Genomic DNA, 12758 nt, shown 5'->3' with positions numbered 1-12758 from the left:
CCGATCCTGGATTTGGACACTTTACAAAGACGTCCAAATTCAAACAGACATTTCTTTTGAAAATGCCCCTCCATGTTATTGTGAATGTATCTATTGTAAGCCACCTACAACATTGTGTATTGAGTAGGTTATAAATATTTTTAAATAAATAAGTTAAGGGTGTGGGGCTGGTCTGCATGTAACTACTAATGACTGCCAGTTAACACCAATAAATTATCAGCTAATCAGCAAATTAGTTTACGTGTGGATCTGTGCCCAAAATTGTACACCCAACTTTGGGGTCTTATACAAAATCCAATGGTTAAGGTCTAATGTTAATTTTTTCCCTTTCTGGTTGGATAGTGTTTTAATTCTGATTATTGTATCTGTTTCCAACGTCTGGATGGGTGCCCACCTAGGCAATAGTGATCATCACATGATATGGTTTGATATAAGAGCAAAAGTGGAATGAAGACACACAAAGCTCAAAGTACTAGATTTCAGATATGCTGATTTTGGTAAAATGAGGAATACCTGAAGAAAGAGCTGACATCATGGGTAAGCATAGGAGAAATGGAAGGACAGTGATCCAAGCTGAAAACTGCTATAAATATAGCAACATCTTTTATACAAGGAAAGTAAACAAAAACAAGAGAAACAGGAAGCGTATATGGGTCTCCAAACAAGTGGCCAAAAAAATTAGGACAAAAGAGGCTGCATTCAAGAAATACAGAAGAACACAACAAGAGGATCACAGGGAAGATTAAACTCAAAGAAGTGAAAATGAAAATGCAGCTAGTGAAAGCACATGCGGAAGAAAATATGGCTTAAGATATAAAGAGAGGTGAAAGGCTAGAAATGGAATTGTAAGACTTGAAATATGCTGAGAACAGCTATATAGGTGGGGGAATGTGGGATACAAAAGCAATAAATAAAATATAGAGAGTGATGATGTGAACGTGCTAAACAAATACTTCTCTTCGGTGTTCACGGAAAACAATCCTGGAGAAGGACCGCAGTCAGTTACCAAGGGTATATCTAGGAATGGAGTGGATATTGCACCGTTCATGGAAGAAAGCGCTTATAAACAACTTGAAAATCTGAAAGTGGACAAAGCTATGGGACCAGATGCGATACGTCCCAGAATACTGAGGGAGCTCAGATAAATCCTCCTTTAGAGATAGGAGAGATTCCGCAGGATTGGATATGAGTGAATGTGGTCCCTCTTCACAAAAGCGGGGACAGGGAAGAAGTGGGAAACGATAGGCCAGTAAACCTCACGTCATTTGTAAATAAAATAATGGGGTTGCTCCTGAAGGAAAAGAGAGTTAACTTTCTAGAATCCAGCGGGTTGAGGGATTTGAGGCAACATGATTTTACCAAAAGGAAAATCCTGCCAAACGAATCTTTTATGTTCTTTGACTGGATGACCAAAGGACTGTATAAAAGACGTGCGCTGGATATTTACTTGATTTTGGCAAAGCCTTTAATACGGTTCTTCAGAAGACTCATGAATAAGCTGAAAGGGCTGAACTTAGGAACACAAGTGGTGAACTGTTTGACCAACAGGCGACAGGGTGGTAGTAAATGGAATCTGCTAGGAGGAAATGAAGGTGAGTAGTGGAGTGCCTTGGGGCTGTGTACTGGGGCTGATTCTGTTATTCATGGAAGACATTGCTGAAGGAGTAGAAGGAAAAGTTTGCCTTTTTGCTGATGACACAAAGATAGCCAATAGAATGGTTACCTCAGAGGGAGTAGAAACCATGAGAAGATATCTCCAAAAAGTAGAAGAATTGTCAAAAGGTCTGGCAGTTAAAATTTAATGCGAAGAAGTGTAGAGTGATGCACTTGGGGTGTAGAAATCCAAAGGAGATATACAAGACAGGAGGAGAGTGATAAGCACAGCTCAGGAGAGGGACCTTGGGGTGACAGTGTCTAAGGATCTCAAGGTAACGAAACAATGTGACAAGGCAGAAGGATGCTAGGCTGCATAGAGAGCTGTTGAGGCCCCTTTGCAAGTCATTGGTGAAGTCCCACTTGGAGTACTGTGCTCAGTTTTGGAGGCCCTATCTTGCCAAGGATGTAAAACTTAAAGTGGGTCAGAGAAAAGTGATGAAAATGGTATGCCATAGGACCAGAAACTTGATGACTTGAAGATGTATATCCTGGAAGAACGGAGAGAGAGGGATGATATGATACAGATATTCAAATATTTGAAAGGTATTAATATACAAACAAACCTTTTTACAGAGATGGAAAGGTGGTAGGTGACATGAATTTAGGTTGCAGCAAGGCCGCTTCAGGAACAATATCAGGAAGTACTTTTCCACGGAGAGGAAAATACCGGGAATGCCCTTTTGCAGGTGGTGATGGAGATGAAAATGGTAACAGAGTTGAAAAATGCATGGGATAAAACACAAAGGAATCCTATATGGAAGGAATGGAACCAAACCAACTTAAACGTGATTAGATGGCAACTCCAGTAACAGGGAAGTAAAGCCAGTGCTGGGCAGACTTCTACAGTTTGTGTCCTGAAAATGGCAAGGACAAATCAAGGTTGAGTATGCATATGTAGTATCGCATCATACCTTATGCTATGAGTTTATCTGGTTGACTGGATGGACTGTACAGGTCTTTTATCTGCCATCATCTAATATGTTATGTTACTTTTAATTTTTTTATTCTTGATTTATTTGTATTCAATTATAAACCTCTTGTAGCCATTGGGAAAGGTAGTAAAACCAAAGAGAAATGTTTGCATTAGTACAAGGCAAAGGACAATTGGCATCCTGGCTTCTTTTTTCACTACCAAAAAAGAAGGATCAACACACCATATATCCAAAAAACACAAAATACTTGTAATATCTATTATGGTAGATATGTAGGAAATACAGGTATCTTAGTTCAGTTATCTAAAAATAAGGAGGAAAAGACCTCATTAAGACCGTATCAACATTAGTGAGGCTCAATGCCACATATCAATGAGAGAGGTTTTTTAGACCTATGAAGACTTTTTTGACACATCTCATTGATTTGTGGTGCTGAGCCTCACTAATGTTGATAAGGTCTTAATGATGTCTTTTCCTCCTTATTTTTAGATAATTGAACTTGGAAATCAATGCTGGAACATGGACATGGCCTGGCCTTTAGTTTCCAGGTAAAACGCTGGTGGCAGTCAGCAAAACACTGAGTGCTAGTAGCTGAATATTGACCCCAACATGCACTGTTTCCAATGGGCAAATTATCTGCAGAGAAAGCAGACACTAATCTCTGCAGGTGAACTTGATTTCCTCGGTAAAAACTGCTCACATAGTTTTGCTTTTATGATTGTGTCAAACTCCATGGGTAGGCTGATCATTTCCCCCATAGCTTTTAAAACAGAAAATAGGAAGATGGATGCTTCATTTGTTTAAGCTATGAAATCAGTCTTGGTTGATAACTGAGACAATATGTTTTCTCCTTCTAAATGAAAGAAGAATATTTTTAAAAACCACAAGATTTCCACTGTCACTTCATAAATTGGTATTTTATTTTAGAGCATTCATCTACTACAGAGGCTGACCTACAATGTCAGAGTCTTCCATACTAGTGGCAACATTGAAGAATTAGTTACATTTCTAATGCAGCGTATGTAAGTAAAGTTTATGTTCTTTATATTTGCTGTGAAATACCTATGTCCTTCAACTGAAATAGTGATGACCAGCTCACTGTTCTTTGTATCTCATATGATATGTGCAAATGACCCACTCGGATACTGAGAAAAAAATACTTAACTTTATTGCATACCTGAATAGGTAGGCACAGCAAGCAGTTAGTTTGTCAGCAATCAGATGAGATGCAAATAATAGGCTCCCAGCCCCTCTTTACACATCTTCAGAAGGCTGGTCAGAACAGGCCCGAAGGGGGAGGGAAAATGCACCAAAAAGAGCAAAGACACAGTAAAGATCGTATGTGCTTTGGGCAGTGGTGGCAAGAGCCAATGGGAAAGTATAACCATGACAAATAAAACTTTATTCTTAGGTTGCTGGCAGTTGTATAAGCTTGTTGGGATGAAGATGGATTTTTTTTTTCTCCCAGCTCTAAGAACAGTACCTGTCTGGGCTTAGAAAATAAGGAAAATATGCAAATATGTTATAGTGTACTGACCTAGGCTGTGCTAGCGTAGCAAAAATATGCAGTTTAGAAAGACAGTAACTTAATGACGTATTGGTAATTTCACTAAGCCATACAGTCTGAATTTTCAAATCTATGGAATTCTCTTCTGTAGATATTAAATACATGAGAAATTTTATGTATTTAAGGGGCAAACACTGTTTAGGTTATTACAATTTTCTGTTGATGCAAGAGGGTAGCATTGTTGGGTCCATTTTGCAATAGTTATCGTAACGTGATTGAATTTGAGTTAATAACTGAAGTGAAGACACAGAGGAAGTCTATTACATAAGTACATAAGTAGTGCCATACTGGGAAAGACCAAAGGTCCATCTAGCCCAGCATCCTGTCACCGACAGTGGCCAATCCAGGTCAAGGGCACCTGGCACGCTCCCTAAACGTAAAAACATTCCAGACAAGTTATACCTAAAAATGCGGAATTTTTCCAAGTCCATTTAATAGCGGTCTATGGACTTGTCCTTTAGGAATCTATCTAACCCCTTTTTAAACTCCGTCAAGCTAACCGCCCGTACCACGTTCTCCGGCAACGAATTCCAGAGTCTAATTACACGTTGGGTGAAGAAAAATTTTCTCCGATTCGTTTTAAATTTACCACACTGTAGCTTCAACTCATGCCCTCTAGTCCTAGTATTTTTGGATAGCGTGAACAGTCGCTTCACATCCACTCGATCCATTCCACTCATTATTTTATACACTTCTATCATATCTCCCCTCAGCCGTCTCTTCTCCAAGCTGAAAAGCCCTAGCCTTCTCAGCCTCTCTTCATAGGAAAGTCGTCCCATCCCCACTATCATTTTCGTCGCCCTTTGCTGTACCTTTTCCAATTCTACTATATCTTTTTTGAGATACGGAGACCAGTACTGAACACAATACTCCAGGTGCGGTCGCACCATGGAGCGATACAACGGCATTATAACATCCGCACACCTGGACTCCATACCCTTCCTAATAACACCCAACATTCTATTTGCTTTCCTAGCCGCAGCAGCACACTGAGCAGAAGGTTTCAGCGTATCATCGACGACGACACCCAGATCCCTTTCTTGATCCGTAACTCCTAACGTGGAACCTTGCAAGACGTAGCTATAATTCGGGTTCCTCTTACCCACATGCATCACTTTGCACTTGTCAACATTGAACTTCATCTGCCACTTGCACGCCCATTCTCCCAGTCTCGCAAGGTCCTCCTGTAATCGTTCACATTCCTCCTGCGACTTGACGACCCTGAATAATTTTGTGTCATCGGCGAATTTAATTACCTCACTAGTTATTCCCATCTCTAGGTCATTTATAAATACATTAAAAAGCAACGGACCCAGCACAGACCCCTGCGGGACCCCACTAACTACCCTCCTCCACTGAGAATACTGGCCACGCAATCCTACTCTCTGCTTCCTATCTTTCAACCAGTTCTTAATCCATAATAGTACCCTACCTCCGATTCCATGACTCTGCAATTTCTTCAGGAGTCTTTCGTGCGGCACTTTGTCAAACGCCTTCTGAAAATCCAGATATACAATATCAACCGGCTCCCCATTGTCCACATGTTTGCTTACCCCCTCAAAAAAATGCATTAGATTGGTGAGGCAAGACTTCCCTTCACTAAATCCGTGCTGACTTTGTCTCATCAGTCCATGTTTTTGTATATGCTCTGCAATTTTATTCTTATTGTTATTCTTATTGTATCAGCATTTCACTTTCAAAGGGTAACATATTTGATAAAATGGAAAAACGGTTAACAAAACAAAAAAAAAACCTAAAAGGAGCAGCTGCAAAGGTTAAGAATTTAAATCAGACATGGGTGTTTAAAATAACAACATTTTGGAAGCCCAGATCAGATATTTTTTACCTATTTAGAAAAGGTGACAGGCCAAAACAGCTGACATGGTTGAAAGATAAGGTGAAAGAGGCTTTTAGAGCCAAAAGAACATCTTTCAAAAAATGGAAAAAGTATCTGATGGAAGAAAATAAGAAGCACCATAAGCACTGGTGAGTTAGATGCAAAACGTTGATAAAGCAAAGAATTTGAAAAGAAGCTCATTGTAGAGGCAAAAGCATAGTAAAAACAACACTCTGTGAGGCAGTTGGCTCATTGAGACCATTGAAAAGTAAATGGGGCACTCAGAGGACAAGGCCATAATGGAGAGGCTAATTGAATTCTTTGCTTCTGTCTTTAATGAAGAGGGTGTAAGGAAGCTACTCATGCAAGAAATGATGTTTTAAAGGTGACAATATGGAGGAATGGAAACAAATCTTGGTGAAACTGAAAGATGTAATAGGCCAAATGAACAAGCTAAAGAGAGCAAATCACCTGGATTGGATGGTATACACTTCAGAGTACTGAAAGAACTCAAAAATGAAATTGCAGATCTAACATATTATTAAAACTGTCCATGCTGCTTGAAGATTGGAAAGTGATCAATGTAAAGAGAAATTATGACTTTCCCATTACTTTTCTTTCCTTTTGTCCTACCAGACCACTCTAGAACCTGTGGGTTTCTGCTTGTCTACAAGCAAATGGAGACAGAGGACAAGGTTTATGAACTCTGCTCTCCAAGGTCATTGTGCAGCCTCAGGTCTTCAGTATTTTGAATAACAAGCAATAGAAACAGTGTATATTTATTATCCTATTAAATTGCAGGTAACTAAGACATTTGTTTAAACACATGCTGTGTGAAAACAACTTCCCAAGAAAAACTAGAAGGATGAAACATGAGAAGAGCCTTTATTGTTTGGAAAACATCAAGAATTAACAGAATAGCACATCAGTCAGAAGAGACTGAACTGACCTGGTAGGTCTAAAGGAAAGAAAATTAACATGTAATTCATAATTTCTTCTTCCTTATCTTTACGGACCAGTCCAGAACCAATAGGATGTAGCAAAGTAGTTAGGTGGGAAAATGAAATTCTGCCTAAATAACTTCAGCATTAAGGCCCTGATGCTGAAAACTCTGGTGCTGTGCTGAACAACACCGGACAAATAGCGTTGGAACAGCATGCCAGAACAACTCCCTAATGCTCAATGCTAATGAGATGCAAATATAGGCACGCTCATAACGTTGAGCATTTGGAAGTTAAGGGAAGGATTGTGCCTGGCGCATGCACTTGAGTTGTTCGTTAAGCAGCTCTTGAGCGAATGCCCAGAACGTCAGAGGGGGAAGGAGGACAGGAGGAGGAAGAGATGCCATGCACTCTTCTGGTATAAGAACTTTCATTCAGCTGATCTGCCCAGCGTCTAGTGCAGCCTCAGTCTCTGTTTGCAAAGTTGGTTTACTCAAACCGGCCACAACCTTTTTTTAAAATTCAGAATCTCCATGGATGTAAAGAAAATTCGCTCTGTTCCTGTTTTGTAGAATTTGTTCCACCTCTTCCAGCTACTAAAGTTTCTGTGGCTGTTTAGTTTTTGCTTTTCTCAGCTGTGCTTGGGAGAGTAGATACATTCTAGCTCCTGATCTGTCCACAATAATGGGCTGTTAGACACCCTAACCCCAGCTCTGAGCTGATGTAAGGTTTACAGTGTAAGGGCGCCCTTGTGAAGCACGCTGTTATTTAAGCATTGGGGGAAGTAGGAAATGATCTCCTTTTGACTACGTTAGGCATGCAGTTTGTGGTGTTCTGGAGCAAGCTTCTTATTTCCCACAGTAGGTGTCTCTGAGCATTGTGCACCAGCAAACAAGGGCGCTAGTCCGTCACTAATGGCCTCTAGTGCCCGCGTTTGCTTCTGGGCATTGGCCCCTAAATTCAGCCTCTGCTTGTTTCTGCTACATCCAGTCTGTAATGCTTGGCAAAACTGTGAAGGGACCATATCATTTCTCTGCAGATATCAATAGGGAGCTACTACAAGCAATTCTGCTCAAGGGATTGCAACCCCTGTGGTGCAGTGAGCCTTCAAACATACTGGAGACTGTTTCCTTTCAGAATATAAGCCAAAGATCATTTATTTTAGCCAACAAGCAGTTGTAGCCTTTGAGGCTATCTCATCCTGGTATCTATGAAGAGAACAAACATCTCAGAATTCATTAGCGCAGGCTTATCCAACCTTTTTTTTTTTTTTTTTTTTTTTTTTGATCAGGAGCCACATGTTATATTTTATAACATTTGGAGAGCCAAAATGTGCATGTATGTGTACTCATGGTCTCTTTTTGTGAATCACTCATGTGCGCACTCTAAGAACACCCAGTCTCTCTCTTTCTCATATTAACCCCCCCCCCCACACACACACACACAGTCTTTTTATTATGTAGACGTCCCCTAGCCCTTCACCCAGTCTTTCTTTCTCATGTACACCCTCCCAGCCTTCACCCAGTCCCTTTTTCTCTCATTTACATTCCCCAGCCTTCACCCAGTCTCTAGTTATCTCTTGTGTACACACTTGTTCCCAGCTGTCACTCTTTCTCTTTGTACACACTGCTCCAGCCTTCACCCACTCTCTCGTTTTGACATCCACCCCAGCCTTCACCCACTCTCTCGTTTTGACATCCACCCCAGCCTTCACCCACTCTCTTGTTTTCACGTCTGCCCCAGCCTTCATCCACTCTCTCGTTTACACGTCCACCCCAGCCTTCACCACATAAGAAATGGGGAGAAATTAGAGCTTACCTGCTAATTTTCTTTCCTTTAGGCCCTCCAAACTGGTCCATAACCCACGCATCAGCACTGGTCCGGTCTGGAGGGCTGACAAGGAGCAGGATTTTTGTTTCCCCGCCATGACTCTTCTTGAGCCACTCATGCCAGAAGTTCAGGTTGGCCTTGTGGTTTTAAGTCTCGCAAGTGTTGAAACTGCAAGACCAACCTGAACTTCTGGTACATGCGGCTCAAGCTTACAGATAGCAAAGTCACATCTCTGTTTTACCACAAGAATTGGCAAGCTTAAAGGCACTTGGAGGGCCGGGTTCTGGCCCATGGGCCATAGGTTGGACAAGCCAGCATTAGTGATTTCAAGATACTTAAGAAGTACCCAATGAAAGTCCAGCAAACATAGCAATCGTAAACTTTTGTAAATCCTTGAAGACCCACCTCTTCAACAAGGCATACCACAAAAATCAGCTGTAAATGTGACACTCTCCACCTTACCTATATCAGAACTGTCTTCCTTATTATAAATGCTTGTTTAAATTCTTTATTATGTTAGTCACGCTCTTTATGCAATACCAATTGTTATCTTCCAATCTTTATCTACCAATAACGATACATTGTAAGCCACATTGATCCTACAAATAGGTGGGAAAATGTGGGATACAAATTCAATAAATAAATAAAAATTCATATTCTCCTCAATCTTATCTAAAGGAAGTTAGAATGAGTTCTTGATTGATATAAAAGGAAGATGCTACTTTAGGAAGAAGGAGCTGTACTAACGGAAACCCCTGCCTCAAAAAACAAAAAAGCCAGAAAAAGGGATCTCAACAAAACAAAGCTTGCAGTTATGAAATACTTGCGCAAGTGGATGGCTGAAGGGATATCAACCAGAGAGCTAGGTCCTTTTAATGTTGATCTTAGAGGCTCAAAAGGAGGACCACCTAATGCCTTGAGTACTACATTTAAACTCCAGTCTAGACTCGAATGACAAAGGGGAAGGCCAATACACATGGCCCTTCAGAGAAAACTGACTACATTCAGATGGGCTGCCAGAGAGGTTTTTTTCCAGACACTCTTGATAACAGGATAACTCCATGGCTTGAACTTTCAGAGATCCTTAGGCTAAACCCCTGTAGAATCTGTCAAAATGTGTACCACTAAAGATTTGTAAGTGGGGGGGGAGAGAGCTCATTCATATCAAGATTCAAATCTCTCCAGACTCATGCAGATGTTGTAGAAGTGGAACACGCCATAAGCTGAAGAAGTGTGGCAATGGTATCGTCTAAATACCCTTTACATCCTTAATGTTTACCACTCAAGAGCCAAGCCATAAGACAGAAGGGAGCCACAATGGATTTTGGGATGAATCAGGTTCATGAACCATGGTTTTTTGAACCAGTCTGGAACCACCAGAATTACTTGGTTTGTATAAGGAAATTCTTTGAAGGGTTTACCTAGCATTGGAAGCAGTGGGAACACATCGGTCGTCGAGATGGAAGAAAAGTGATGACAGTAGACCATTAATATGGCAGAAGAAAGTTTGAGAAATGGTAAACCAATGTAGCCATGCTTCAGCAGTTGTCTGTATCAGGTGTATATCTAAAGATAGATGTACAAATAAAATGGATTAATAAATCAATAAAATAATGGATAAAAGCCATACTGGTGAACAAATAGCACAAATGAAACCAATCAAGCAATGCTTAAAACAGTTTTTACTTAATATGGTGTTAAAATAGATGCTTAGACTATGATTCATATTACCTTAAAAATAAAATACTCTCATAACATGACAATTATGCACTGAAAGTTGTAGTCGGTAATAGTACCGGTATTATAACAGCTCATTAGGGGAGTCTTTTACTAAAGGTTAGCTCGAGTTATTTGCAGTAGGACCCATAGGAATAAAATGGGTCCTACTGCAGATAACTCGAGCTAATCTTTAGTAAAAGACCCTCTAGAAGACTAAATATAATCTAAAAAAGAGTCATATTTCTAAATAGCCACTAGATGTCAGATTAAACACTAAAGTGATTACTCCAATGAACTAGGTGTACATATCAACTTAACCCAAAGACAAGCTTGATGAATAAATAACCAGACTTCAGTCTAGACAAGAGTTTAAAGCAGCTGAAAATATAATACATGAAAACATTTGAAATAATAAAAGGGTGACATCATGTAATTGTGAAATGCTGTGTCTAAGCAAACAAAGACAAAATATTGAAATTGCTGAACTGGATGAAAAGCTAGCAGTAAAACAAATATTACTAGATTAAATAAGAAATATATCTCGTATATTGACAAACTGACTAAAAATGCACCGAGGGATCATATAAAATGTGTTGAATGATACTACTACAGAATGACTGTAACATTATAAGGCTTGGCATCAAACTGTGAAAAAAAAATTGTTCAAAAATTATTGTAAACAGAAAATACGGCTGCCCACATAGCCAAATTACTGCTACATATCTCTTGTGCATTGTATACTGCCATCATAGGTGTCAGATGCTTGTGCTTGAGCGTCCCTAATTTTGAGTAAAGGCCTTCACTGTGTCCACGGAGGGGTAATTTGTAGTGTGTTCAGCACTCATAGTTCCTTTGAAAAGTTGGTTCCTGTGACTATCAAATGTTAATGCTGACCCACCATACTACTTTCATAGATCTCAATGTTGTGCAATGTTGTGCAACTGCTGATATTGCAGTTTTTGTTTCCTTTTCATTGTGTTAGACCAGTCCAAACTGAAAGGTTTTGCCACCCTATTAGCAAACAGAGGCAGAGAACCTGAACATTCCAGTGACATCACTGATTTAAGGAATAGTTCTTTCAAACCTTCAGAGGTAAATTTAACACCATGTATAAAAAAGAAATCAAGACCAAGTCACCTTGGGGTTGCTTCCACCCCAAAGGGGCCTTAGACTACACCAGGTTTTCGAAGGTAAGCCCAGGGAGGGCCCACTTGTGAGGGGAGGAAGCTAGCCCAGCAGGATGGGCTTTTTTGTGTGGGGAAGGGGAGGGGACTGTTTCAGCATCAGTTGTGGCTGAAACACAGCAATGAATTTCACCCACAGATCTGGTTTTGACCAAAAGCCCCAGTTTTGATTGAGCTTTGAGGGACCCTTAATCCTCTGAAGCCTTGAGCCTTAGCTTGGGGTTTTGGTTCGGTGTGGCTGGCCTGGCACAGGTCATGTGGAGCCTCTGAGCACTAGCGAGTGTGTGGGGGGGGGGGGGGGGGTTTACCCCTTCCTCAGGGGTTTCTGCAGTACAAAAAAAATAGGGGGGAGGGGAAGGTTGAAAACGGAGGGCCTGCTGAGTAAAATTATTTAAAAAATCAAATTGTTTCTGATAAGAATACAAGCCCAACTGCTAAGATGCAGAGGTGGTTGAGAGATTCCTGTAGTGACAATGAATTGGGAGGCCCTGGGGAAGTTCTGATTATGCTAGGCAGCTGGTGGTGCATGATCTGGGGGAGCTGGCTTCTGGCTCCAGTATAATGTTGTGTGTGTGTGGTGGGGGGGGGGGGGGGGAGGACATGCAGCACGGCAAGTGGTGCACAGTTCTAGGAAGGTTCTAGACCTGGCTACAGGCTTGCTTTTGGCAGGGCCAGGTATAGGGAAGCCTGTTTTGGGAGGAATTGCAGGCTTCTTTACAATCCCTCCAGGCCATCTTAGCAAGTAGATTATACCATCTTAGTGACTGAGAACAACTGGTTTTTCAAAGTGAGCTACAAGTGCCCTATGCAGCCCACAGCCAGCCAGTATTTCTCATTGAGAATGACACGGGGACAGAGCCCACAGGGACCGGGACAAACTTTGTCCCCGTGTTATTTTCTACTTTGAAGCCTATTAATAAACTGGACTGTTATTTATGTTTGAGTGATATATACAATGATATTTTGATTTTTTGAAAAAACCTGCTGGCCACAACTAGCAAAATTTGCATGGGAGATCCTGTACATCCTGCTACCAACACATCTAAGAAGACACCTATTGCATGAAGGACTGTGGAAGACAGGAGAGCTAGA

The 12758-nt window shown here is 40.8% G+C and overlaps 1 protein-coding gene across 4 annotated transcripts in view; it reads left to right on the top strand.

Annotated features, from left to right (window-relative positions):
- The window catches only part of CIP2A (cell proliferation regulating inhibitor of protein phosphatase 2A), a 105704-nt gene that overhangs the window by 14984 nt on the left and 77962 nt on the right, over positions 1 to 12758 (top strand). For 2 of the 4 annotated variants that reach the window (XM_030204178.1, XM_030204177.1), the window contains exon 4: positions 3516 to 3610. In XM_030204178.1, coding sequence (XP_030060038.1) covers positions 3516 to 3610 — 95 coding nt within the window. Of the gene's footprint in view, positions 1 to 3515; positions 3611 to 6793; positions 6945 to 11594; positions 11673 to 12758 lie in introns of those variants that run through there. The other 2 variants (XM_030204179.1, XM_030204180.1) reach the window with 2 other exon arrangements.

The sequence above is a fragment of the Microcaecilia unicolor genome, chromosome 5 (genome assembly GCF_901765095.1).
Source record: "Microcaecilia unicolor chromosome 5, aMicUni1.1, whole genome shotgun sequence".
In the NCBI taxonomy this organism is placed as follows: Eukaryota; Metazoa; Chordata; class Amphibia; order Gymnophiona; family Siphonopidae; genus Microcaecilia; species Microcaecilia unicolor.
This window is presented reverse-complemented; position numbering and strand designations above follow the sequence as displayed.